The sequence below is a fragment of the Hypomesus nipponensis genome, chromosome 2 (genome assembly GCF_054491055.1).
Source record: "Hypomesus nipponensis isolate SF chromosome 2, ASM5449105v1, whole genome shotgun sequence".
Taxonomy (NCBI): Eukaryota; Metazoa; Chordata; class Actinopteri; order Osmeriformes; family Osmeridae; genus Hypomesus; species Hypomesus nipponensis.
Genome location: NC_140362.1, coordinates 22,526,469 through 22,553,253, shown reverse-complemented (window position 1 = coordinate 22,553,253; position 26,785 = coordinate 22,526,469). Strand labels below are relative to the sequence as shown.

At 55.3% G+C, this 26,785-nt stretch overlaps 1 protein-coding gene across 1 annotated transcript in view; it reads right to left on the bottom strand.

Annotated features, from left to right (window-relative positions):
* Nucleotides 1–237: 237 nt before the first annotated feature.
* The window catches only part of atp8b2 (ATPase phospholipid transporting 8B2), a 28,271-nt gene continuing 1,723 nt past the window's right edge, over nt 238–26,785 (bottom strand). Inside the window, exons 2-30 of the mRNA XM_084669009.1 lie at nt 25,752–25,839; nt 18,880–18,938; nt 17,609–17,722; nt 17,131–17,229; nt 16,938–16,999; nt 16,744–16,816; nt 16,250–16,320; nt 16,055–16,134; nt 15,163–15,321; nt 14,939–15,027; nt 14,661–14,857; nt 9,390–9,510; nt 9,143–9,230; nt 9,001–9,035; nt 8,717–8,876; nt 8,202–8,390; nt 7,732–7,847; nt 7,246–7,410; nt 7,035–7,146; nt 6,711–6,816; nt 6,181–6,469; nt 5,831–6,014; nt 4,467–4,690; nt 4,053–4,136; nt 3,703–3,948; nt 3,368–3,506; nt 3,159–3,289; nt 2,370–2,942; nt 238–1,765 (exon numbers count right to left, since the gene is read on the bottom strand). Of these exons, the coding sequence (XP_084525135.1) occupies nt 1,667–1,765; nt 2,370–2,942; nt 3,159–3,289; nt 3,368–3,506; nt 3,703–3,948; nt 4,053–4,136; nt 4,467–4,690; nt 5,831–6,014; nt 6,181–6,469; nt 6,711–6,816; nt 7,035–7,146; nt 7,246–7,410; nt 7,732–7,847; nt 8,202–8,390; nt 8,717–8,876; nt 9,001–9,035; nt 9,143–9,230; nt 9,390–9,510; nt 14,661–14,857; nt 14,939–15,027; nt 15,163–15,321; nt 16,055–16,134; nt 16,250–16,320; nt 16,744–16,816; nt 16,938–16,999; nt 17,131–17,229; nt 17,609–17,722; nt 18,880–18,938; nt 25,752–25,776 (4,089 nt within the window). The 5' untranslated portion in view covers nt 25,777–25,839 and the 3' untranslated portion in view covers nt 238–1,666. The remainder of the gene's footprint in view (nt 1,766–2,369; nt 2,943–3,158; nt 3,290–3,367; nt 3,507–3,702; nt 3,949–4,052; nt 4,137–4,466; nt 4,691–5,830; nt 6,015–6,180; nt 6,470–6,710; nt 6,817–7,034; nt 7,147–7,245; nt 7,411–7,731; nt 7,848–8,201; nt 8,391–8,716; nt 8,877–9,000; nt 9,036–9,142; nt 9,231–9,389; nt 9,511–14,660; nt 14,858–14,938; nt 15,028–15,162; nt 15,322–16,054; nt 16,135–16,249; nt 16,321–16,743; nt 16,817–16,937; nt 17,000–17,130; nt 17,230–17,608; nt 17,723–18,879; nt 18,939–25,751; nt 25,840–26,785) is intronic.

The window sequence follows — 26,785 nt, the reverse complement described above, 5'->3', positions numbered from 1 at the left end:
AAACGTAGCTTACACTATAGGGTTCAGTGAAAAATGTCAACACTTTGTTTCCTCTTCAGACGGAGAAAGACTTGAGACATATTTATCAATGTATGTCGATATGTCATAAGGACACGAGCACAAACACGACACAAAGCCAGGGCCTGCGTGGGGGGACATGTACTGTTTCATCCTCGTGTCTCGTCAGAAAATGCTCTTATTTCTGTTTCTAGAGCGGAATAAAACCCACAGCCAGAGTAGTCTCCTCCCAGAGAGAGGGCGGTTATGATATTTATTGACCACCGTCCAACATTTTTCCCTCCACCTGTAATCACCTCCTACATCTCCACCCTGTCAAGAGGACACAGATCGACAGCACAAACATTTTGCAAAAAAAATTCCACAAATGTTTTTGTTAATCAGACGCTGATCTCAGAGCAGCTGTGTGGAGGCCAGGTAGAGGCCGGTGTGGAGGTGTGTGGAGGCCAGGGGAGACAACACACCCTGGCACTGCAGACACAACTCCCTGCAACCACCATGCCTAACATCAGCACTGATCTGACAGTATTAAGGCTTTTTCTCCTGCAGCTTGATGCAGCTTGATGCAGCTTGATGCCAGGGCACCTCTTCCTCTTCTTCTCTGCAGGCCCAGCGTGGGAGGAGAGAGGGTCGAGTGTGGCCACACTCTGGTTCCCTCCCCCAGGGTCACTGGGTTAGAAGGACCCCTAGAGCTGAGATCCAGTGAGTCTGTGGGAGGCTGGGTGACACGAATCAAACGTACCAACGACCTGTGAAACAGTCATGGTGGGAAGTACAGGCCAAGCAAGGAGTCAAGTTTCTTACAAGAATTCAGTGTAGAAGCGAATCATCCACCAATATGGTGCAGAAGAGGAGCAGCAGGATGAGGAAGGCCAGGACAGGAGGAGAGAGAGAGAAGGCTTTCTGTGTTCCTTTAAGTTAAAACAACGTTCTCACTGAGAACTTCAGTGAAAGCAGTGACTTTAAAGATATAATTTTAAGACAACTACAGCTCTTATAGTGTCAAGGCTGATGCTTTCATTGGTCGATTCTCTGTCTTCCTTGTCACCTGTTGGCTCTCACCCTTGCTACTGAAGGAATCTTGTTTTTAAGCATATGATGTTTCCTCTGTGCTCAACTTTATACAATCAAATATGTTTTACATAGTATCTGATTTGGAGCGAAGTTTTACCCAATAATTGTATTTGAGGTGTTTTTCATGAGTTGGACAGAGAAAGCACTCCCTCTTGTTGGGATGTGAAGGGTCAGAGCTCTCCTGCCATGCCAGGGCCTCTCCTCCAGCAGGTTGATAAACATGTCTGTTCAAACAGGTCATAATGCATGTTGGCTAGAGTTGCTCAGTGAATCAGCTGATGGTAGATTTGCAAGGCTAAAGCATCTTGTTCTTTAGTTTTTTTGTGGTTTCGGTTGAGACACAGAAGTGGTTGTCGGTTGTCTGGTTGTGTTTCATGAAGCCCCAGGCCACAGTGTTTCACAGTGTGTCTCAGGCTGGGAGCATCAGCAGTGTGTGACTTCCACCTGGGTGTTCCGACACTTCAGTTATTGGCAATACTTGGTGACCATTCCGAAAACATTTCCAAGCTAAAGTTCTCTTGAATTTGTGATCTCCCAGTCTTCCCTCCCTTCATCTCTTCTGTCCCTCCCTGTGTCACACGACATGGCTGGTTTCCTTGGTAACGGGGGGCGGGCCGGGGCCGCTGGCTCCACTGATGCGAGCGGCGACGCCCCTCCAGCCCAGAAGAGCCTCCTGTTGACCAGAGGACAGGCCAGAGTTAAAGGGTGAAGGAGGGGGAGAGAGGGGAGAGAGGGGAGAGGGAGAGAGGGAGGGGGAGAGAGGGGGAGGGGGAGAGAGGGGGAGAGAGGGGGAGAGAGGTGGAGAGAGGGGGAGGGAGGTGGAGAGAGGGGGAGAGAGGGGGAGAGAGGTGGAGAGAGGGAGGGGGAGGGGGAGGGAGGGGGAGAGAGGGAGGGGGAGGGGGAGGGAGGGGGAGAGAGGGAGGGGGAGGGGGAGGGAGGGGGAGAGAGGGAGGGGGAGAGAGGGAGGGGGAGAGAGGGAGGGAGGGGGAGGGAGGGAGGGAGGGGGAGAGAGGGAGGGGGAGAGAGGGAGGGGGAGAGAGGGAGGGGGAGAGAGGGAGGGGGAGAGAGGTGGAGGGAGAGAGGGAGGGGGAGAGAGAGGGAGGGAGGGAGAGAGGGGGAGAGAGGGGGAGAGAGGGGGAGAGAGAGGTGGAGGGAGAGAGGGAGGGGGAGAGAGAGGGAGGGAGGTGGAATGAGAGGTGGGGATACTGCAGCTGTACATGGAAGAGAAAGGGAACCCTAAAGAGAGTTCTGTGAAGTGGTACAGAAGACTGTCTCACCTGAACAAGAGACCAGCCCCCAGTGGAGTCTCCCCCAGGAGCCCTCACTGACATGGGGGCAAAGCTGGCCTGGTCTGGGTCTGAGGCTGGGTCTGAGGCTGGGGCTGGAGGAGTATGAGGCTGGGGGCTAGCAGCAGTGTGGCCCACAGGGAGCGCGTGTGCTCCTTCCTCTGGGGGCGTGTCATGGGACCCCCCCACGAGCGAGGAGGAGTTGGAGAGAGGCGGGGCGGAGGCGTGGCTGGGGGCATGACTGGGGGCGGGGCTGGCCTGGCTGGGGGCGGGGCTGCCCTGGCTAGGGGGCGTGTGCTTCTTCTTCCGCAGCGTGTCGATCCAGCTGCTGCTGTGGCGCGAGGCGAAGCTGGCCAGCCCCAGAGACGACAGCCTCATGTTCCTCCCCGAGGTGATGAGCTCCCCGAAGCCCTCCTGGTGAGCAAAGGCGTAGCCAGACCTCCTAGACCCGCCCCTCGCTCCCAGACGGCCCTCGCTGACGCTGCCCAGCCCACTACCGACTCCGCCCACACCCCGACATGCAGGCTTACGCTTCTTCTGACGGACTAGCTGGGTGTAGCGCACCTGGAGGGGAGGAGGGGGAGGAGGGGGAGGAGGGGGAGGAGGAATGGGGTGAGAAAAGGGGGAGAGAGGATCAGTTCTTCACTAATGACACTGACTGAAAAATTTGATTTGTAGGATTCTCAAACAGTACCTACACACAAGGCAGCATAGCGCACACACACACACACACACACACACACACAGGTCCAGTTGCACATGGTCCAGAGAGCCACTCACTGTGTCCGACAGCTGAGGTTTCAGGTCCAGTTTGAGGAAGCGGAACGCCAGGACTGGAACTATACAGATCACCGTTGCCAAGGCGATAGTCAACCATACCACCGGCTGGACCAACGTGCTCTGGGCACTGCCTGCAAGCACACACACACAGACGTTATGTTACTATAGAGATGCATGACTGCAAGTGTGTGCGTGAGAGAGACCCTTACCTACAAAGTGGAACTGACTGGGGAACATGGTGAAGAGAGCCTGACTGTGCATGGCAAACATGATGGTGAGATAGACCCCCAGAGACCCCCACACGAAGAGGTGGTTTATAGCAGTCCAGTAACCTGTATCCAGAGAAATCTACACACACACACACACACACACACACACACACACACACACAGTGAAGCATCAACATATCAAATCAAACCTGTACGCTACCCACCTGTACGCTCCCCACCTGCTTTCAGAACCACAGCACATGTAAACACACACAATGTCAACACACACACACACACAATGTCAACACACACAGTTTAGCCCAGGTCCCTCTCACCTGCACACTGACCACGATGACCAGGGCCGTAGCCGTGGTGACGGCGAAGGTCTGGTAGTCAGCGAGGGGCTCCCCAGAGCTCTGAGTGGCCCCGGAGAGGACGGCGTAGGGGACGAAGAACAGAGCCAGCGAGGTGAAGATGCCCTGAGAGATGCAGATGAAGAACTCCCTCTTGTTGAACAGCAGGTTCAGCTGCCCTGGCTCATAGAGCTTGGGGAACTCCACACTGCGCTGCTCTGGAACATCCTGCACACAGCACAGACATCAGCACTGTGTGTGTGTGTGTGTGTGTGAGAGAGGGGGGGGAGGTGATGTAGATATAAATATGTGTGTGTGTGTGTGTGACCGACCTGATCAAATATCCCCATGGCCAGCACAGGGAGAGAGGTGTACACGATGTTGTACAGAGTGATGAAGTACTGGTCATACACCGTCTGAAAGAGACATCCAGACACACAGTCACACCTCCACCTTAACACAGTCACTCCACCTTAACACAGTCACTCCACCTTAACACAGTCACACCTCCACCTTAACACAGTCACTCCACCTTAACACAGTCACTCCACCTTAACACAGTCACACCTCCACCTTAACACAGTCACTCCACCTTAACACAGTCACACCTCCACCTTAACACAGTCACTCCACCTTAACACAGTCACACCTCCACCTTAACACAGTCACTCCACCTTAACACAGTCACACCTTCACCTCAGTCAGAACTCCACCCAACACTATTGCCCCGAGCACTCCACCCTCACCTGAGCAGAGAAACCACAGAAGAAGCCGAACCAGAAGTGCACCATGGTGAAGGCAAAGTTCTTGTAGAAGAAGTAGCAGAGGAAGCGACACATGCGCAGGTAGGACCAGCGCCCGTGCACCAGCAGGAGGCGCTGCAGGAAGCGGAACTGGGAGAAGGAGTAGTCACTGGCCAGCACTGCCTGGATACCCTCCTGTCCAGAGATCCCCACCCCGATGTGAGCCGCTGCAACGGGAAGGGTTAGAGGTCAGGAGAACTGACCACCATGGATCAGGAGAACTGACCACCATGGATCAGGAGAACTGACCACCATGGATCAGGAGAACTGACCACCATGGATCAAAAGAGGAGCAGGTTTCCCCAACTGAGGTGAGGAAACATCTCTCACGTGTACGCACACACTGATGTACTAACACGCACTGATGCACACACACACACACTGACGTACTAACACGCACTGATGCAGACACACACACACACACACTGACGTACTAACACACACTTGATTGTGAAAGGAAGCGTGGAATGTGACTAAAGTGGTGAGAACAGTGTCAACAAACACCAATGTGAAAACAGACAGTTTCCCAACAGGTGGACACACACCAGAAACAGTGGTTGGCACATAACCTTTACACATTAGCACATCAGCACACACACTAACCCTGTGAAGAATGTCCCACACCTTCTAACAGACTTGTGCTGCTCCAAAACTTTTAGATCAACAAACTTTCTTCTCCTTTTCTCTTACTTCCCCTCCCTCCCTCCCTCCCTCCCTCCCTCCCTCCCTCCCTCCCTCCCTCCCTCCCTCCCTCCCTCCCTCCCTCCCTCCCTCCCTCCCTCCCTCCCTCCCTCCCTCCCTCCTGTCTCCCTCCCTCCCTCCTGTCTCCCTCCCTCCTGTCTCCCTCCCTCCCTCCTGTCTCCCTCCCTCCCTCCCTGTCTCCCTCCCTCCCTCCCTGTCTCCCTCCTGTCTCCCTCCCTCCCTCCTGTCTCCCTCCCTCCCTCCCTCCCTCCTGTCTCCCTCCCTCCCTCCTGTCTCCCTCCCTCCCTCCTGTCTCCCTCCTGTCTCCCTCCCTCCTGTCTCCCTCCCTCCCTCCTGTCTCCCTCCCTCCCTCCTGTCTCCCTCCTGTCTCCCTCCTGTCTCCCTCCTGTCTCCCTCCTGTCTCCCTCCCTCCTGTCTCCCTCCCTCCCTCCTGTCTCCCTCCTGTCTCCCTCCCTCCTGTCTCCCTCCTGTCTCCCTCCCTCCTGTCTCCCTCCTGTCTCCCTCCCTCCTGTCTCCCTCCCTCCTGTCTCCCTCCCTCCCTCCTCCCTCCTGTCTCCCTCCTGTCTCCTGTCTCCCTCCCTCCTGTCTCCCTCCCCTCTTCTCACTCCTGATCATGCTGACATCGTTGGCTCCGTCTCCGATGGCCAGGGTCACGGCCTTCTTGTGTTTCTTGATGAGCTCCACCACCAGGGCCTTCTGCAGCGGGGTGACCCGGCAGCAGATGACCGCCCGGCATGCACACGCTGTCAAAACAAGCTCCCCCTCCATGTCAGCCTCCAGAGCGTGGGCCTGCATGCACACACACACACACACACACAGGTTTACACACACGGACGCCAGGTTAGGGGTGTTAGTGAGACTGGATCAACAGATACATGTCAGATGACATTTAGAGATTTCATGTTCTGTGCTTTTGTGTGTGTGTGTGTGTGAGTGTGTGTGGAAGTGACCTCACCAGGCTGTGCCCGTTAATGACGAGGGCAAACTCTCCCGATATGTTCTCTAGCAGGGTGGAGGGAGGAGGAGGGGGAGGAGGGGGAGGGCCGGGTGGAGGAGGGGGAGGGGGGCAGGCCTGCTGCTTCTCCCCAGCACAGGGCCAGTCTCTCCCCCCTGTCGACTCGTCTCCTCCCCCTCCTCCCCCCAGCCCGTTCCCCAGGGAGCAGGTTTCCCCCCCGGCCTCCACCCCGGCCTCTTTATCTCTGTTCTGGCTCCTGGAGTACTCTAGCATGCGCTCCCTTGCTTTCCTGGGAAGGAATAAAAAAGGGGGCATGTTGGATGTCTAAAGAGTGTGCTGAGCGAACGACAGGAAGGAGAGGAACTCTGCAGGATACAGAGGGGAGGGGGAGAGGGGGAGAGAGGGGAGAGGGGGAGAGAGGGGAGGGAGGGGTCTGCAGGAGACAGAGGGGAGGGGGAGAGAGGGGAGAGGGGGAGGGAGGGGTCTGCAGGGTATGGAAGGTGCTGGAACATGATGGAGGAGGTGTCTACCTGAGCTGCTCTCTCACACTGTGCACCGTGTGTCCACTGATGATGAAGACCTCTGTCATGTCGTCAGTCAGCATCTTACAGGAGTAGCCGATGTTCACAGCTGTCTCTGAGGAGGGAGGGAGGGAGGGACGGAATGAGGGAGTGAGGGAGTGAGGGAGTGAGGGAGGGAGGGAGGGAGGGAGGGAGGGAGGGAGGGAGGGAGGGAGGGAGGGAGGGAGGGAGGGAGGGAGGGAGGGAGGGAGGGAGGGAGAAGCAATGCCTGGGTTAACACAGATGTTAATGTGGCCATCTATATTGGGTTTATGGGGTTGAGTATGTGAGTACCCTGCTTGTCTCCAGTCAGGACCCAGATCTTGATGTTGGCGAGGGACAGAACAGCGATAGTCTCAGGAACCCCCTCCTGCAGCTTGTCTTCTATGGCTGTGGCCCCCAGGAGCTACACACACACACACAAACAAATTAACTATGTGCTTTTTGACCTTCTCCAGCTAAAGGTTGAACTAAAGGTTAAAAAGACACAATCACACACACACACCATCATGTCCTGTTCGATCTGCTCGTAGGCAGCGGCCAGGCGGTCGTCACGGTGATCGGTGGCTGTGTCGGCACGGCGATGGCTCTCAGCCCAGTCCTCCCACTGCTCCTCTGACAGGTCCCTGTAGGCCAGCACCAGGGTCCGCAGGCCCTCCGCCGCGTACTCCTGACACACACACACACACAGGATGTACACCTGCTCATAGGATGTACACCTGCTCACAGGATGTACACCTGCTCACAGGATGTACACCTGCTCACAGGATGTACACCTGCTCATAGGATGTACACCTGCTCATAGGATGTACACCTGCAGACAGGACACAGGGGGATTTGACCACTGTCCCTGTAATACTGAGGTCAGCAGAGTTGAAGTTAGTCAGTTACCTCCAACAGCCACTAGAGGGGAGTGGTGCATTTACAACATGACATCCCACAATGACTTGGCGTGCACCTGTGTGTGTGTGTGTGTGTGTGTGTGCCTCACGTTGAGGTGATCCAGGGTGATGATCATCAGCTCTTGGCTGGAGGGGTGCAGCCTCTCAAACAGTAGAGTGTCTGCTCCTTTACAGTACAGTCTGATCCTGCCCTGGGGGTTACGCACTGTGCCCACACACACACACACACACACACACAAACAAACCGCAGGGCAATACAACATTGACATAAGTTATGGACAAGTCCCTGTCAGAACACCGGGTATAAACATTGGCTCGTGACTTAAATAATTCTACAAAAAAACTCTACAGACACACAAACACAATCCAATATATTTCTATATATTTCTATAAGGCTAAATATCCATCTTCATGAAATAACAAGCCCTTCTGGCAGACTATCCATCCTAAAATGTTGTTTTGAACACTGACATTCAGATAGATATAGATAGATATATTGCAATGTGTGGGTTGCCAGGTAGAATATGTGCAGTAAGTGTGTGTGTGTGTGTGTGCAGACCGATGACAGACATCCTCTTGCGTATGTTGTTGAAGTCCAGGATGGCGAGGAGCGTGTAGGTGACGGGTCGACCCAGCTCAGTGACGGTGACCGTGCCGGGGGTCCGAGAGCGCAGCACAAAGCCAAAGTTACGAGCTGCCGTCACCAGAGCGCCCTCATCTGGAGACTGAGCCTTGTACACCAGAGACCCTGTCACGGGGGGGGGGGGGGGGGGGGGACACGGAGAGAGAAGAGAGAGAGAGGGATACACAGGGATGGAGATAGAGAGCGCAATAGAGACAATCAGAAATACAAAAGGCTATTGTGACCTTTCTTTCATATTAGTCAAATGTACTCTCTCTTATCCCTCCCTCCCCCTCCCTCCCTCCCTCCCTCCCTCCCCCTCCCTCCCCCTCCCTCCCTCCCTCCCTCCCCCTCCCTCCCCCTCCCTCCCTCCCTCCCTCCCTCCCTCCCTCCCTCCCTCCCTCCCTCCCCCCTCCCTCCCTCCCCCCCCCCCTGCCCCCCTCCCTCCTCACCCTCACTCTTCTCCTCGCTCATGACAGTGTGACAGAGAGACAGCAGGCGGAAGAACTCATGTGTGTGGGGGTCCCCCACCTTCACCGCCTCCAGCAGACTGACGTCATAGAAACAGAAGTCTGGATCTGCCAGAGGGTTGAATGTGGAGAAGTCCAACCTCTGGAGAGAGACAGACACACACAGGAAGAGAGAGGGGGGTGAGAGACCTCATGGTTCATCATGAGGTTTGGTAAGTAGTGTGTGTGTGTGTCTCAGGCATCATGCTATATCATACAAAGCTGACCTGTGGTTGTGATCCCAGTGTGTCCATCATCTCACCTGAGAAGCACACACACACACACACACACACAGTAAAAACACACTCTTAGTTTGACAGCAAAAGCTGTCCATGCTGTCCTGTGTTTATGAGCAGCTGGTGTTCCCACCATGGGCCTGTCCATTGATGGTGCACTTGTTGAAGGTCATGATGTTCTGAGTCAGAGTCCCCGTCTTGTCACTGAAGATGTACTCCACCTGAAAACACCGACTGGCATTAACACCCCAGACCTACTCCAAGTGTGTGAGACAGAAAGACTGTCAGACTGACAGAGAGAGAGGAGTCAAATCTGTTTCCTCCCAGTGTATGTATTGTGTGTGTAGGTGATTGAGTGTGTGTGAGTGTGTGAGTCCCACCTGCCCCAGCTCCTCGTTGAGGGTGGTAGTCCTGGCCTCTGCTGCTGTGTTGCAGACAGGACAGAACATCCTCCTGTCCCAGTTAATGAAGTAGCTGTGAGCCAGCCGGATCACCTCCACACTGAGGAGGGAGGGAGGGAGGGAGGGAGGGAGGGAGGGAGGGAGGGAGGGAGGGAGGGAGGGAGGGAGGGAGGGAGGGAGGGAGGGAGGGAGGGAGGGAGGGAGGGAGGGAGGGAGGGAGGGAGGGAGGGAGGGAGGGAGGGAGGGAGGGAGGGAGGGAGGGAGGGAGGGAGGGAGGGAGGGAGGGAGGGAGGGAGGGAGGGAGGGAGGGAGGGAGGGAGGGAGGGAGGGAGGCTCAGTTCTCTGTTGCAGTCAGGGACTGTAACGTGCTATTGTTACAATTCAAGTACAATTGTTTGCGATATCATTCAGGTCAGTTTGGGTCACATCATTAGTCAGTCAGTTTAGTGTTTCAGTAAGCACACTACTACACTTAACAGGAGGCTAGTAGGTTTGGTGTGTTAGTGGGGTAGTGGAGTATCTGTGAGGTGGAAGACCAGACATGGAGGAAGAGCCTGCTGCAGTACTCTGTCTTACCTGAAGGGGGAGCTCTGAGGACAACATGGACAAATTAAAAAAACAAAATGTCAACCAATCGTGTTAAAGAACATGGAAGCACTGAAGAAATGGGCAAGTAGACGTCAAAATAAAAGGAGGATTGTGTTTGAGTGGCAAAGAAATAGTGGAGGAAGTAAAAACATAGCACTTCAGGGCTGACCACCTCTCCTGTCACCCTCTACCCCTGCCCTCCTCTCCTCCTGCCCTCCTGCCCTCCTCTCCCCCTGCCCTGCTACCCTCCTCTCCCCCTGCCCTGCTACCCTCCTCTCACCCTGCCCTTCTACCCTCCTCTCCCCCTGCCCTGCTACCCTCCTCTCCCCCTGCCCTTCTACCCTCCTCTCCCCCTGCCCTGCTACCCTCCTCTCCCCCTGCCCTTCTACCCTCCTCTCCCCCTGCCCTTCTACCCTCCTCTCCCCCTGCCCTTCTACCCTCCTCTCCCCCTGCCCTTCTACCCTCCTCTCCCCCTGCCCTGCTACCCTCCTCTCCCCCTGCCCTGCTACCCTCCTCTCACCCTCTCCTCCTGCCCTCCTCTCCCCCTGCCCTTCTACCCTCCTCTCCCCCTGCCCTGCTACCCTCCTCTCCCCCTGCCCTTCTACCCTCCTCTCCCCCTGCCCTTCTACCCTCCTCTCCCCCTGCCCTTCTACCCTCCTCTCCCCCTGCCCTGCTACCCTCCTCTCCCCCTGCCCTTCTACCCTCCTCTCCCCCTGCCCTTCTACCCTCCTCTCCCCCTGCCCTGCTACCCTCCTCTCCCCCTGCCCTTCTACCCTCCTCTCCCCCTGCCCTTCTACCCTCCTCTCCCCCTGCCCTTCTACCCTCCTCTCCCCCTGCCCTTCTACCCTCCTCTCCCCCTGCCCTTCTACCCTCCTCTCTCCCTGCCCTTCTACCCTCCTCTCCCCCTGCCCTGCTACCCTCCTCTCCCCCTGCCCTGCTACCCTCCTCTCCCCCTGCCCTTCTACCCTCCTCTCCCCCTGCCCTTCTACCCTCCTCTCCCCCTGCCCTGCTACCCTCCTCTCCCCCTGCCCTTCTACCCTCCTCTCCCCCTGCCCTTCTACCCTCCTCTCACCCTGCCCTTCTACCCTCCTCTCCCCCTGCCCTGCTACCCTCCTCTCCCCCTGCCCTTCTACCCTCCTCTCCCCCTGCCCTGCTACCCTCCTCTCCCCCTGCCCTTCTACCCTCCTCTCCCCCTGCCCTTCTACCCTCCTCTCCCCCTTCCACTTCTACCCTCCTCTCCCCCTGCCCTGCTACCCTCCTCTCCCCCTGCCCTTCTACCCTCCTCTCCCCCTGCCCTTCTACCCTCCTCTCACCCTGCCCTTCTACCCTCCTCTCCCCCTGCCCTGCTACCCTCCTCTCCCCCTGCCCCTTCTACCCTCCTCTCCCCCTGCCCTGCTACCCTCCTCTCCCCCTGCCCTTCTACCCTCCTCTCCCCCTGCCCTTTATACCCTCCTCTCCCCCTGCCCTTCTACCCTCCTCTCCCCCTGCCCTTCTACCCTCCTCTCCCCCTGCCCTTCTACCCTCCTCTCCCCCTGCCCTGCTACCCTCCTCTCCCCCTGCCCTGCTACCCTCCTCTCCCCCTGCCCTTCTCACCCTCCTCTCCCCCTGCCCTGCTACCCTCCTCTCCCCCTGCCCTGCTACCCTCCTCTCCCCCTGCCCTTCTACCCTCCTCTCCCCCTGCCCTTCTACCCTCCTCTCCCCCTGCCCTGCTACCCTCCTCTCCCCCTGCCCTTCTACCCTCCTCTCCCCCTGCCCTTCTACCCTCCTCTCCCCCTGCCCTGCTACCCTCCTCTCCCCCTGCCCTTCTACCCTCCTCTCCCCCTGCCCTTCTACCCTCCTCTCCCCCTGCCCTTCTACCCTCCTCTCCCCCTGCCCTGCTACCCTCCTCTCCCCCTGCCCTGCTACCCTCCTCTCCCCCTGCCCTTCTACCCTCCTCTCCCCCTGCCCTTCTACCCTCCTCTCCCCCTGCCCTTCTCCACCCTCCTCTCCCCCTGCCCTGCTACCCTCCTCTCCCCCTGCCCTTCTACCCTCCTCTCCCCCTGCCCCGCTACCCTCCTCTCCCCCTGCCCTTCTACCCTCCTCTCCCCCTGCCCTTCTACCCTCCTCTCCCCCTGCCCTTCTCACCCTCCTCTCCCCCTGCCCTTCTACCCTCCTCTCCCCCTGCCCTTCTACCCTCCTCTCCCCCTGCCCTTCTACCCTCCTCTCCCCCTGCCCTGCTACCCTCCTCTCCCCCTGCCCTTCTACCCTCCTCTCCCCCTGCCCTGCTACCCTCCTCTCCCCCTGCCCTTCTCACCCTCCTCTCCCCCTGCCCTTCTACCCTCCTCTCCCCCTGCCCTTCTACCCTCCTCTCCCCCTGCCCTTCTACCCTCCTCTCCCCCTGCCCTTCTACCCTCCTCTCCCCCTGCCCTTCTACCCTCCTCTCCCCCTGCCCTTCTACCCTCCTCTCCCCTGCCCTTCTACCCTCCTCTCCCCCTGCCCTTCTACCCTCCTCTCCCCCTGCCCTGCTACCCTCCTCTCCCCCTGCCCTTCTACCCTCCTCTCCCCCTGCCCTGCTACCCTCCTCTCCCCCTGCCCTTCTACCCTCCTCTCCCCCTGCCCTTCTACCCTCCTCTCCCCCTGCCCTGCTACCCTCCTCTCCCCCTGCCCTTCTACCCTCCTCTCCCCCTGCCCTTCTACCCTCCTCTCCCCCTGCCCTTCTACCCTCCTCTCCCCCTGCCCTTCTACCCTCCTCTCCCCCTGCCCTGCTACCCTCCTCTCCCCCTGCCCTTCTACCCTCCTCTCCCCCTGCCCTTGCTACCCTCCTCTCCCCCTGCCCTTCTACCCTCCTCTCCCCTGCCCTTCTACCCTCCTCTCCCCCTGCCCTTCTACCCTCCTCTCCCCCTGCCCTTCTACCCTCCTCTCCCCCTGCCCTTCTACCCTCCTCTCCCCCTGCCCTTCTACCCTCCTCTCCCCCTGCCCTGCTACCCTCCTCTCCCCCTGCCCTTCTACCCTCCTCTCCCCCTGCCCTGCTACCCTCCTCTCCCCCTGCCCTGCTACCCTCCTCTCCCCCTGCCCTTCTACCCTCCTCTCCCCCTGCCCTTCTACCCTCCTCTCCCCCTGCCCTGCTACCCTCCTCTCCCCCTGCCCTTCTACCCTCCTCTCCCCCTGCCCTTCTACCCTCCTCTCCCCCTGCCCCTCTTCTCACCCTCCTCCTCTTCCCCTGCCCCTCTACTCTCCTCTCCCCCTGCCCTGCTACCCTCCTCTCCCCCTGCCCTTCTACCCTCCTCTCCCCCTGCCCTTCTACCCTCCTCTCCCCCTGCCCTTCTACCCTCCTCTCCCCCTGCCCTGCTACCCTCCTCTCCCCCTGCCCTGCTACCCTCCTCTCCCCCTGCCCTTCTACCCTCCTCTCCCCCTGCCCTTCACCCTCCTCTCCCCCTGCCCTTCTACCCTCCTCTCCCCCTGCCCTGCTACCCTCCTCTCCCCCTGCCCTTCTCACCCTCCTCTCCCCCTGCCCTGCTACCCTCCTCTCCCCCTGCCCTTCTACCCTCCTCTCCCCCTTGCCCTTCTACCCTCCTCTCCCCCTTCCCTTCTACCCTCCTCTCCCCCTGCCCTTCTCACCCTCCTCTCCCCCTGCCCTTCTACCCTCCTCTCCCCCTGCCCTTCTACCCTCCTCTCCCCCTGCCCTGCTACCCTCCTCTCCCCCTGCCCTTCTACCCTCCTCTCCCCCTGCCCTGCTACCCTCCTCTCCCCCTGCCCTTCTACCCTCCTCTCCCCCTGCCCTTCTACCCTCCTCTCCCCCTGCCCTTCCACCCTCCTCTCCCCCTGCCCTTCTACCCTCCTCTCCCCCTGCCCTTCTACCCTCCTCTCCCCCTGCCCTTCTACCCTCCTCTCCCCCTGCCCTTCTACCCTCCTCTCCCCCTGCCCTTCTACCCTCCTCTCCCCCTGCCCTGCTACCCTCCTCTCCCCCTGCCCTTCTACCCTCCTCTCCCCCTGCCCTGCTACCCTGCTCTCCCCCTGCCCTTCTACCCTCCTCTCCCCCTGCCCTTCTACCCTCCTCTCCCCCTGCCCTGCTACCCTCCTCTCCCCCTGCCCTTCTACCCTCCTCTCCCCCTGCCCTTCTACCCTCCTCTCCCCCTGCCCTTCTACCCTCCTCTCCCCCTGCCCTTCTACCCTCCTCTCCCCCTGCCCTTCTACCCTCCTCTCCCCCTGCCCTTCTACCCTCCTCTCCCCCTGCCCTGCTACCCTCCTCTCCCCCTGCCCTTCTACCCTCCTCTCCCCCTGCCCTGCTACCCTCCTCTCCCCCTGCCCTTCTACCCTCCTCTCCCCCTGCCCTTCTACCCTCCTCTCCCCCTGCCCTTCTACCCTCCTCTCCCCCTGCCCTTCTACCCTCCTCTCCCCCTGCCCTGCTACCCTCCTCTCCCCCTGCCCTCTACCCTCCTCTCCCCCTGCCCTTCTACCCTCCTCTCCCCCTGCCCTTCTACCCTCCTCTCCTCCTGCCCTCCTCTCCCCCTCTCCCACTGGCCTCTCAATAACTGTCTCACAAACTGAACATCAAAGGCTTCTTTGCCTTAACTTAATTTCTGGTGAAAAAGAGACTTGTTTGTTTTGGGGTTTTCGGTCAGTCCTTCCTTAATGATGACGATGTGGTGAAGCTGTCGTGCCACAGCCAGGTGGCGCTATTACCTGACGTAGAGCGAGATGGGCACCACAGTGTTCAGGATGATGACATAGGACCAGAAGGAGAGGAAGGCAGAGAACAGGAAGTTGTCGACAGGAAGGTCCCAGGGAAGGTAGCTCTGGAACAGCTGGCCCACCTCACTCTCCCACACGGCGTTGCCCACAGCCAGGATCACACCCATGCACACCAGGAAGCCAAAGATCTGTGCGGGAGGTGAAAGGAAGGATGTCACACCAGGTTCAGAACACGACTCAAGACCCTGACGCAGAGGCAGCTTTCCTACCCAGAGGACCAGGGTGTTCATGAGGCGGTCGATACTTGTGCGTTTGAACTTGGTGCGACCGCTGTTCTGCATCAGCTTGGTGTCTGGACCTGAGAGACGGGAAGAGTATCTGTTCAACACACACTAACACACACACACAGCTACACACAGCTACACACACACTAACACACAGCTACACACACACACTCCCTCCCTCCGTCTGTCTGTCTCTCGCAGACACACACCTGCGAAGATGACCAGGCCGTAGCAGGTCTCTGTGTTGCGCAGGACACATCCCCTCAGCAGCATGTTCTGGTTGCTAAGGCTGTATGTGCTGTCTTTCCAGAACAGGGTCCCATGGAAACGGTCCAGCTTGTTGTTAGGGGGCTCACACACCACCTCACCTGCACACACACACACACACACATACACACACACACGCACACAAAGTACACACACACACTTTAAAAATGCAATACACATAACATTGTCTCATTCCAAGCACACTTATTTAATTTAGGGGTATTTTAGGAGGTAGAATCGATTGCAAACACACACGATGCACACACACACCCCCACGTGCGTGGAATGTGATAGGAGGTTTGTGTGTGGGCTGATGAGCTGCAGAGTGCTGAGCAGGTGAAGAGACAATGCTCACTGCTGACATGAGTGCTGGGGGGAGGGGGCTGGGGGGGAGGAGGCTTGGGGGGAGACCAGGGCTGCTAAGTGCAGACTGAGGAGGGCAAAATGTGTGTGTCTGTGTGTCTGTGTGACAGTGGAAATGTGTGTCTGAGAACCGGGGGTTGCTAAGTGCATGGTTGCAGAGTAAACCTGCTGACCTAAAAGGCTTGAGTTAGAGAACTAGACAGTCTGAGAGAGAGACACAGAGAGAGAGAGACACAGAGAGAGAGAGAGAGAGAGAGAGAGAGAGAGAGAGAGAGAGAGAGAGAGAGAGCGAGAGAGAGACAGAGACAGAGACAGAGAGAGAGAGAGAGAGAGAGAGAGAGAGAGAGAGAGAGAGAGAGAGAGAGAGAGAGAGAGAGAGAGAGAGAGAGAAAGGGAGGGAGGGGCAAAAGGAGAGAGGGGCACAGAGATGGAGAAACAAGAGGAGAGCAAGGGAGAGCGTCGCCCCCCTACCGTTGAAGGTGGCGAGGTCGTTGGGGTCACCCAGTTCTGATGTCACAGACAACGACTGGCGCACTTTCATGTTGCTCTCCCTGCAACACAACACAACACAACACAACACAACACTGTGACTGGACTGTGACTGGACAGGTAACTGAGGTACTGAAGGTGTTCACTGACTGGACAGGTAACTGAAGGTGTTCTGACCCGTCAAGCTCAGCTGTTTCGATGTAACACAGACCATGAGGTTCACTGCTGGACAACAGGAGCAGGTCAGCCTGTGGACACACACACACACACACACACACACACACACACACACACACACACACACACACACACACACACACACACACACACACACACACACACACACACACACACACACACACACACACACACACGCACACACGTACACGCACCCGTTAATTAAAAGTGATCTGCAGGATATGAAATCACTAAAGTACATCCATAAAATGTTATGAAAGCACATAAGGACAAGGGTATGTAAAACGACACCTGTGTACAGGGCTTCAGATAAGGACTGTGTGTGTTTGTGTGTGTGTTTGTGTGTGTGTTTGTGTGTGTGTTTGTGTGTGTGTTCGTGCGTGTGTTTGTGTGTGTGTTTGTGTGTGTGTTTGTGTGTGTGTGTGCAGTATTGGCAGTCACACTGAATACATTAAAGTGTCAGACACACTTACTGCCACAAACTGCTTGTTTTCCAGTTTAATTATATCACCCACTCGAACATTCATCCACTTCTCCTTCTCCAGGCTGAGAGAGCGAAAATGAGAGACAGACAGAGAGAGAAAATATGTATGAATATTTAATAGAGAGAGGAAGGGAGAAAGAGAGAGAGGGTGTAGTGCAGTGTGTCAGCCAGCAGGGGGCTCACCAGCCGTGGATGAGGACCTGAGACTGGCGGTTATTCACCTGGTTGTCACTCTTGTGACGGAACTGCAGGAACACAAGCAGTCGTTACACACTGTGGGCTGTGTGTGTGTGCGTCTGTATGTACAGTATATGTGTGTGTGTACAGTATGTGTGTATAGTGTGTGTGTGTGGGTGTGTGTGTGAGAGGGACTCACATAGTCGTCTGTGGCATCCTTCACTGCAGTGATGCTCAGCACGAGAACTAAAGGCACGATGGTGGTGAACCAGGAGAGAGAGGAGATCTGTGGTATCAGCTGGAGGGACGGAGGGAGGGAGGGAGATAGGGAGGGAGGGAGGGTGGGAGGGAGGGAGGCAGGGTGGGAGGGAGGGAGGGAGGGAGGGAGGGAGGGAGGGAGGCAGGCAGGCAGGCAGGGAGGGTGGGAGGCAGGGTGGGAGGGAGGGAGGGAGGGAGGGAGGGAGAACACAGGGGGATCATTTTTGGAGTGTCCATGTGGAATAAGCAATGAAAAAATGAAGCATTCTGTTTCATGCATTAGCATGAGGTCATCTTTCCTTGCACTCCTATCTTTTCTTTCTCCTTTCATATATATGTGTCCTTCAGGGGTGTAAGTGGAGAGCAACTCTCTCCTCATCCCCTTTCTCACCCCCTCATCTCCCTCCTCCTCCACTTACCTGCAGTATGAGGAGGAACAGGAAGTAGGTGTTGGCCACTTCCTGGAACTGCTCAAACAGGTTAACGGGTAAAAAGGTGATGACGTTGTACTTTGACGTCATGATACAGTTACTCTGAAGAGAGAGAGAGACAGAGAGACAGAGAAAGACAGACAGAGACAGAGAGAGAGAGACAGAGATAGACAGAGAAAGACAGACAGAGACAGAGAGAGAGAGACAGAGAGAGATGGACAGAGAGTGACAGAGAGAAAGAGACAGACAGAGACAGAGAGACAGAGAGAGATATAGACAGAGACAGACAGAGAGACAGAGAGCTAGTGAGCATTACAAGTACATCTACTGACATTTGTCGTAACAGTGTTTGATCACCATCACACATATCCATACAGGGGTGTGTCCTTAGAGCTGTCTTATACAGGGGTGTGTCCTTAGAGCTGTCTTATACAGGGGTTTGTCCTTAGAGCTGTCTTATACAGGGGTGTGTCCTTAGAGCTGTCTTATACAGGGGTTTGTCCTTAGAGCTGTCTTATACAGGGGTTTGTCCTTAGAGCTGTCTTATACAGGGGTTTGTCCTTAGAGCTGTCTTATCTATACAGGGGTGTGTCCTTAGAGCTGTCTTATACAGGGGTGTGTCCTTAGAGCTGTCTTATCTATACAGGGGTGTGTCCTTAGAGCTGTCTTATACAGGGGTGTGTCCTTAGAGCTGTCTTATCTATACAGGGGTGTGTCCTTAGAGCTGCCTTATACAGGGGTGTGTCCTTAGAGCTGTCTTATACAGGGGTGTGTCCTTAGAGCTGTCTTATCTATACAGGGGTGTGTCCTTAGAGCTGTCTTATACAGGGGTGTGTCCTTAGAGCTGTCTTATACAGGGGTGTGTCCTTAGAGCTGTCTTATACAGGGGTGTGTCTTTAGAGCTGTCTTATACAGGGGTGTGTCCTTAGAGCTGTCTTATACAGGGGTGTGTCCTTAGAGCTGTCTTATACAGGGGTGTGTCCTTAGAGCTGTCTTATACAGGGGTGTGTCCTTAGAGCTGTCTTATACAGGGGTGTGTCCTTAGAGCTGTCTTATACAGGGGTGTGTCCTTAGAGCTGTCTTATACAGGGGTGTGTCCTTAGAGCTGTCTTATACAGGGGTGTGTCCTTAGAGCTGTCTTATACAGGGGTGTGTCCTTAGAGCTGTCTTATACAGGGGTGTGTCCTTAGAGCTGTCTTATACAGGGGTGTGTCCTTAGAGCTGTCTTATACAGGGGTTTGTCCTTAGAGCTGTCTTACCGCGTACTGGAACTTCTCATTGTACTCTCTGTCATTGGCCCGGACTCTCCTCTCCTCCTCTAAGGAAACACACACACACACGTTAAGACAATACACCAAACACAAATGTACAGTACTAAACACTGTTGTTGTAAATCTCCAGGCCAACAGACGAGGCCCAGTAACCACATGATCACCTCACTGAGAGGGATTTGACTAGTCAGGTCTGAGTCAATATTGGTGATTCATCAATATCTTTCCTGGCGAGCCTTTCTTCAGAAGATCGATGAGGAGAGGAGGAATGAAAGAGAGCGTGAGGACATGAAAGAAGGAGTAGGAGATGATGGGCTTTGTCCAGAAATAATTTGTGGTTAAATCAATGTAGATACGAAGGCAGAGTAGAATAACACACACACACACACACACACACACACACACACACACGGCCTAATACTGTACCTCTGAGCAGTAATTAGCCCTTGTTTGACTGGCAGCTCATTAATGATGGGGCACCCAGCACAGATCAGAGCCAAATACCTTTTACTCATTGCTGGATGTGTGTGTGTGTGTGTGTGTGTACCACCCATCACTTGGTGGGAAACACAGACAGATTTGTTAGCTATAAATGTCAGATCACCCAAAGGCTGAGTAAGCTAAGTGTTTTCTGCCTTAATTGTTCACTTTCATAACGGAATCGTTACTGTCCTGTCCCTTTCTTCTCTCCTCTCCTCTCTCTCCTCTCTCCTCTCTCTCCTGTTTTCTGTTGCTATCTGAGCTTGTGCTGATACAGTGGTGCCCCTCCTCCCCTCCTCCCCCCCTCCCATTCTCCTCTCACTCTCCTCTAATATTGATGAGGGAGCTCTTACAAATGAAACTGCTCTATTTTGGACAAAGTGGGGACAGGACACACACCTACCACAGTGCACCAGGTGCAGGTACCACAAGTTCAGAAGTTCTTCTAAGGTTATAACCAGAGGTATAACAATGCTCTAGAGTCTACAATACTCTCCCAGGTATTGTTTCAGAGATATGTTTCTATCAGGCTCTAACCACAGATTTCACGTGTTCTGTAAAGATCTAGCCAGATATGACAGTGTCCTATAAAGCTCTGACACAGATGAAACAATGTGAGAAGCAGCTGTAGGCAGAAGTACCCCTGGTCTAACTTTGTGGTTTCCTGTGTTTGTGATGTTTGAGAAGCAGCCCAGTGCAGCCTGCGTCTACACGAGGTGCTGTGGTCTCTGAAGAGAGTTTGTCTGTAGCAGAACCCCAGCCAGCACAAGAGCAGCATCCAGCCTCCAGCTGATCCTCACAGCTCATCAGCCTCCAGCTGATCCTCACAGCTCATCAGCCCTCCAGCTGATCCTCACAGCTCATCAGCCTCCAGCTGATCCTCACAGCTGATCCTCACAGCTGATCCTCACAGCTCATCAGCTGATCCTCACAGCTCATCAGACTCCAGCTGATCCTCACAGCTGATCCTCACAGCTGATCCTCACAGCTGATCCTCACAGCTGATCCTCACAGCTGATCCTCACAGCTCATCAGCCTCCAGCTGATCCTCACAGCTGATCCTCACAGCTCATCCTCACAGCTGATCCTCACAGCTCATCAGCCCTCCAGCTGATCCTCACAGCTCATCAGCCCTCCAGCTGATCCTCACAGCTCATCAGCCCTCCAGCTGATCCTCACAGCTGATCCCCTACTGGACCAGCAGTAGGGCATGTTAGGACAGGTAACTTTAGAGCATACAACAGACTAGTGTAATACTGGTTGTGGAGTGCTGTGGGTCCAGTGTACCGAGCTGTACTCTCAGTCAGTCGCTATGAGGTCTGAACTAACGCCGTGTGCACAGAGATGACTGTCCATGTTGTGAGTCTGTCTCTCTCCCCCCTCCTCCACTCCCCTGAATATACCTCCTCCTCATCTCTCTCTCTCTTTCTCTTTCTCTCAGGGGATGCCAACTCTGCATTAACCCCCTAACAGGGCATGCTGCCTCTTCCAGGGAGGCATAGAAACACAATTCTGCCAAGCACAGCTTCCCTGCCAAGACCAGCCAGCCTCAGCCTCAGCCCTAGCCCCAGCCCCAGCCTTGGCCCGAGCCCCAGCCCTAGCCCAGCCCCAGCCCTAGCCCCAGCCCAGCCCAGCCCAGCCCCAGCCCTAGCCCTAGCCCCAGCCTTGGCCCGAGCCCTAGCCCCGGCCCCAGCCTTGGCCCTAGCCCTAGCCCCAGCCTTGGCCCTAGCCCCGGCCCCAGCCTTGGCCCTAGCCCTAGCCCCGGCCCCAGCCAAACCCTGCCAGATAATATGTGTCTCTAGCCTGGTCCATGAAGCATTTCTAGCAGGCTGGCTGGGACGAGCTCAAGGGCAGGGCCAGGGCTGTGCCAGCCTCGGCGCGGGCCAGCGCTACACAGCAGGACAGGACAAACCCAGAACCCTTCATCATGGTGACAGAGCAGGACAGGATCAACTACACAACAACCTGCAGCCTCATGTAAGACTCAGTCTACTGCTAAACCCAGCTCTGCTAAACCCAGCTCTGCTAAATCCAGCTCTGCTAAACCCAGCTCTGCTAAACCCAGCTCTGCTAAACCCAGCTCTGCTAAACCCAGCTCTGCTAAACCCAGCTCTGCTAAACCCAGCTCTGCTCCCAAATCTGTTCCAGCCTCCACACTGTCAACATGACTTGCATACACACATTCCTTTTCCAGCTCTAGGACTTGAGGAATATCTAATTAAAACAGACTAATATAATTATCAGGAAATGGGATGGCAATCACGCACACACACCACACAGACACACACACCACACAGACACACACACCACACAGACACACACACACACACACAGACACACACACCACACAGACACACACACCACACAGCTGTCTCGTTTGGGATCCGACCATGGACATGATGACACACTGACTAAATCTGATGGCTTGGTCTAATCTGAGGTCAAATGAAGGTGTGCTGACACACACACTCACAGACTCACAGATGTGATCATGGGTGGTGACTGGCGCCTGTAAGATTGATCAGTGTCTCAGCTCCAAAGACAAGGACACACACACGCACACGCACAAGACACACACAGCCTGATGAAACTCTAACAAACATACCTTAAAAGGAAGTCATTAAAAGCCCCTGTTACATGCGACACAATGATGTTGGTAGTGGTCTGAGAGAGATGACTATTTAAGATGTAAAAACTTGTTTCTGATGGAGACCACAGTCTGTCAAGGGCATCGCTACAGCGCACCAAAAATGGGTCTCAAGAACTACACTCACATCTGACATCCAAACCGGTTTAGACTGGGTCTGAGAGAGGGACATCCGCAGAAGGGGAGAGACGAACATCGAGTTGAAACAGTTTGGACACAGTACTGTGTCAGGGAACTGCAGATGAATCACTACAGCACATACTGTGTACACACATACGCACATTAACCAGGAACTTGTTTGTACAAACCAAGTATAGAAAAATGTACATAAGGATAACTGGTAAACACATCCACACACACACACGCACACTGGCTAGACTATGGCAAGGTCAGAGAAGGGAACCGTTGATGACGTTGAGATACAGTGTGGGAACATGCATACGCACGCGCCACATGCACGCACGCACTTCTACAATGTTGTTTATGGAGCTCCTGAGGTGTTAGCAGTTTGGAACTGGGGAGCGATGGCGCAGGTGGGAATGACGACAACACACAGATGTTGTATGGAAATGGAATGATTTATTCACAAAAAGGAAGTCTGAGGGCACTGTTGCATTCTTCAGACCATTTATATAAAAAACACAACATGCATAACAGGAATTTTGATTAAATCCATTACATTTGGTCGCGAAAGAAAATATAGTCCGGTAACAAACGACACAAGTGGATAAAGGTAGGCTACCTGTCCCTTTCTGTTTCGTTTTGGCCGCATCGAGTCCTTGTTTCTTCCGTTGTAGAGGAAATACGACGGGGAACCACTTTTCAGGAATATCTTTAGGAATAGTCATTATGACTTTAGTATTACTTTTATAGGGATTTAAAAGTCCTTAGTTGCGTCGACATCGCGGAGACTAGGTCAGACGTTTAGCTAGCTACAATGCCCTCTCTCCTGTCCGGGCGGAATCAGTTTAGATCAAGCGTCTCCGTCCATCAGCCCCCTCCCTTTACTGCTCTCTCTTTCTCTCTATCCCTCTCTCTTTCTTTCTATCCCTCTCTCTCTCTATCCCTCTCTCTATCCCTCTCTCTCTGTCTCTCTCTCTAGCCCTCTCTCTCTGTCTCTCTCTCCCTCTGCCGCAGAAACGCTGAGGTCATTCTGTGATATTGTCTTGACTTCTGCCAGCTTCGCTCTCCGTGATGCTGTAAGTGGAACCTTCATTCCGCTATTACGGCGTTGCTGACGCTGACTTTTACCGATACTGCAAATGACCGCACGGAAGTAGTAAAAAACTGACAAACATCACGCGCATCTGTTCTTAATATAATGCTAACCGTTATAACAATTAAGATGTGTCAATTAAATTGCCTAAATAAGTAGGTTTGAGAATCTAATGTAGCCTAATTTCATTAAGTTATAGATAGATCGGAACATCTAGGTATTTTCATGTAACCTGGCAACTATTATCATAACAAGCGCAATCCCAATAATGGTTTATTTCAGAAACAAACTTGTCTTCTCTGACGCCAACAACAACATTTCCCTGTTAAGGATGACATAATCGCAAAGGCTGTCTATTTGGCGAGGGGTCTGACCAATCACAGTTTGTTTGAAGCTAACGTTGTCAAGGCAACTGCCTCTGCTGGGATGTGAGAGAAACTGGGTGCCATCTTGGATCAGAGTACCAGAGGAGATGCCGCTGTGAGGGGGGTTGGAGCCGAGATGGCTGCTCACAACAGCCCAGTTTCCTAAGTGGTTCTCGGCCTGAGGGAACGGAGACACTGCAGAGGTGGGAGGGGCTACAGGCAGGTGTCTGAGCATGTGCAGCCTGATGGAAGTCTGGTGCCAACAGAGGGCTTGACCTGACTGCTAACAGCATACTTCTGTCACATGTGTTTACACACACACACACACACACACACACACACGCGCGCGCGCACACACATCCATACATCAAGCTGGTACACAAATACACACACTCACTCACAGTACAGTTGTGACTCGTAACACACACACACATCCTCCCTCTCATTAACTGGAAAAGCCTACAGGACACTTAGAGCAATGGGAGCTAATGGGAATTAAACTATTTCCTTGAGTTTATCAGGTGGCACAGTACCTCACACACAGTACCACACGAACACCACACACACACACACACACAGTAACACACACACACACACACACACACACAGTAACACCACACACACACACACACACACACACACAGTAACACACACACACACACACACACACACACACACACACACACAGTAACACCACACACACACACACACACACACACACACACACAGTAACACCACACACACACACACACACACACACACACACACACACACAGTAACACCACACACACACACACACACACACACACACACACAGTAACACCACACACACACACACAGTAACACCACACACACGCACACACACAGTAACACCACACACACACACACACACACACACAGTAACACCACACACACACACACACACACACACACACACACACAGTAACACCACACACACAGTAACACCACACACAGTAACACCACACACACACACACACCCACACCCACACAGTAACACCACACACACACACACACACACAAACACACAGTAACACCACACACACACACACACACACACACACACAGTAACACCACACACACAAACACACAGTAACACCACACACACACACACACACACACACACACAGTACCCCCCCACACACACACACACCCACACAGTAACCCCACACACACACACCCACACAGTAACCCCACACACCCACACACCCACACAGTAACCCCACACACACACACACACACAGTAACCCCACACGCACACACACCCACACAGTAACCCCACACACACACACACACACCCACACAGTAACACCACACACACACACCCACACAGTAACCCCCCCCACACCCACACACCCACACAGTAACCCCACACACACACACACACAGTAACACCACACACACACACACACCCACACACACCCACACAGTAACCCCACACACACACACACACCCACACAGTAACCCCCCCCCCCCCACACACACACACACCCACACAGTAACCCCACACACACATACACACCCACACAGTAACCCCACACACACACACACACACCCACACAGTAACCCCACACACACACACACCCACACAGTAACCCCACACACACACACACCCACACAGTAACCCCCCCCACACACACACACACACACCCACACAGTAACCCCCCCCACACACACACCCACACAGTAACCCCACACACACCCACACACACACACACCCACACAGTAACCCCCCCCACACACACACCCACACAGTAACCCCACACACACACACACACAGTAACCCCACACACACACCCACACAGTAACCCCCCCCACACATACACACCCACACAGTAACCCCCCCCACACACACACCCACACACACCCACACAGTAACCCCACACACACACCCACACAGTAACCCCCCCCACACCCACACCCACACAGTAACCCCACACACACACCCACACAGTAACCCCACACACACACCCACACAGTAACCCCACACACACACACACACACACCCACACAGTAACCCCCCCCACACACACACACCCACACAGTAACCCCCCACACACACACACACACACCCACACAGTAACCCCCCCCACACACACACACCCACACAGTAACACCACATCTGGGTACTCACCAGGAGGAGGCCTCTTTCTGAACATGTCCACTCTGCCGACAGCACTCCACTATGGCCCATGGGACTGTGGGAGGGGCTGGGGGAGGGGCTGGGGGGTGGGGGTGGGGTAGGGGTGAAGTGGAGGCGGGGGGGTGGAGGGGCAAAGATGGCAGTTGGGAGTTCAGAAGAAGTTCAGGTTGAAGGTTCAGAAAAGGAGTTGAAAGGATGTGGGGTAGGTGGGGGGCAGAAGGAGAGAGAAACAAAACAATATGAACAGCAGGCTGGGGGGTGATGGGGCTGTGTATGCAGGCTGGGGGGTGATGGGGCTGTGTATGCAGGCTGGGGGGTGATGGGGCTGTGTATGCAGGCTGGGGGGTGATGGGGCTGTGTATGCAGGCTGGGGGGTGATGGGGCTGTGTATGCAGGCTGGGGGGGGGTGATGGGGCTGTGTATGCAGGCTGGGGGGGTGATGGGGCTGTGTATGCAGGCTGGGGGGAGATGGGGCTGTGTATGCAGGCTGGGGGGGTGATGGGGCTGTGTATGCAGGCTGGGGGGGTGATGGGGCTGTGTATGCAGGCTGGGGGGTGATGGGGCTGTGTATGCAGGCTGGGGGGGTGATGGGGCTGTGTATGCAGGCTGGGGGGGGTGATGGGGCTGTGTATGCAGGCTGGGGGGAGATGGGGCTGTGTATGCAGGCTGGGGGGGTGATGGGGCTGTGTATGCAGGCTGGGGGGGTGATGGGGCTGTGTATGCAGGCTGGGGGGGTGATGGGGCTGTGTATGCAGGCTGGGGGGTGATGGGGCTGTGTATGCAGGCTGGGGGGGGGTGACTACTCTAAACGTACTGTACATGGTTGAGAGTGAGAGTGTGTGTAGGGCGAGCAGGTGCTAGTATTTGTGTTAGTACACACTCAGAAACTGAAACAGGAAGTGACCACTCAACCAAGATCGGCAGGCGAGAGGAACACAGAGACCTCCCTCCACATGACTGTAGAGGGACATCATCAGTACTCCAGAACCACACCAAGAGGCTCCTATTCATGTGGGCCAAACAGG